The sequence below is a fragment of the Dipodomys ordii genome, unplaced genomic scaffold (assembly GCF_000151885.1).
Source record: "Dipodomys ordii isolate 6190 unplaced genomic scaffold, Dord_2.0 Scaffold1000046480, whole genome shotgun sequence".
NCBI lineage: Eukaryota > Metazoa > Chordata > Mammalia > Rodentia > Heteromyidae > Dipodomys > Dipodomys ordii.
This window is the reverse complement of record NW_012330097.1, coordinates 1-1083: the sequence shown is the minus strand read 5'-3', so window position 1 is coordinate 1083 and position 1083 is coordinate 1. Positions and strand designations below refer to the sequence as shown.

Genomic DNA, 1083 nt, shown 5'->3' with positions numbered 1-1083 from the left:
TCGGGGCAGGGGCCTCCGTTTTTGTCCCCGCGGTCACTCGGGGCAGGAAGGGGCCTCCGTCCCGTCCCCGCGGTCACTCGGGGCAGGCAGGGGCCTCCGTCCCGTCCCCGCGGCCACTCGGGGCAGGGGCCTCCGTCCCGTCCCCGCGGTCACTCGGGGCCGCAGGGGCCTCCGTCCCGTCCCCGCGGTCACTCAGGAAAGAGGCCTCCGTCCCGTCCCCGCGGTCACTCGGGGCAGGCAGGGGCCTCCGTCCCGTCCCCGCGGTCACTCGGGGCCGCAGGGGCCTCCGTCCCGTCCCCGCGGTCACTCAGGAAAGAGGCCTCCGTCCCGTCCCCGCGGTCACTCGGGGCAGGGGCCTCCGTCCCGTCCCCGCGGTCACTCGGGGCAGGCAGGGGCCTCCGTCCCGTCCCCGCGGTCACTCGGGGCCGCAGGGGCCTCCGTCCCGTCCCCGCGGTCACTCAGGAAAGAGGCCTCCGTCCCGTCCCCGCGGTCACTCGGGGCAGGCAGGGGCCTCCGTCCCGTCCCCGCGGTCACTCGGGGCCGCAGGGGCCTCCGTCCCGTCCCCGCGGTCACTCGGGGCAGGCAGGGGCCTCTGTCCCGTCCCCGCGGCCACTCGGGGCAGGCAGGGGCCTCCGTCCCGTCCCCGCGGTCACTCGGGGCAGGGGCCTCCGTCCCGTCCCCGCGGTCACTCGGGGCCGCAGGGGCCTCCGTCCCGTCCCCGCGGTCACTCAGGAAAGAGGCCTCCGTCCCGTCCCCGCGGTCACTCGGGGCAGGCAGGGGCCTCCGTCCCGTCCCCGCGGTCCCGGGGCCGCAGGGGCCTCCGTCCCGTCCCCGCGGTCCCGGGGCCGCAGGGGCCGCACTGCGCTCGCCCGGCCAGGCCCAGGCCGTCTGCCAGGAGCGGCGAGCCGGCCGCACCTCGGGAGGGCCCGGGGCGGCGCGCAGGAGCCGGGCCCGGCCGGGGCCGCAGGCGGGCCCGCCGAGCGCCCAAGTTCCGAGGGCGCCTGCGCGAGCCCCGCGGCCCGGGGTGTGGACGGTGGGACACGCCCCGCCTCCTGGAGCCCTGACCCCGCCCCGCGAGCCTGA

General features: G+C 79.9%; 1 protein-coding gene across 1 annotated transcript; it reads right to left on the bottom strand.

Moving 5' to 3' along the window:
- Nucleotides 1-375: 375 nt before the first annotated feature.
- On the bottom strand, nucleotides 376-1001 carry LOC106002982 (cuticle collagen 1-like; the record flags this gene model as incomplete). The annotated part of the gene is made up of 1 exon (XM_013037721.1): nucleotides 376-1001. A coding segment is annotated over one exon (626 nt), but the record flags the coding sequence as incomplete, so codon positions are not given.
- Between the last annotated feature and the right edge of the window lie 82 nt (nucleotides 1002-1083).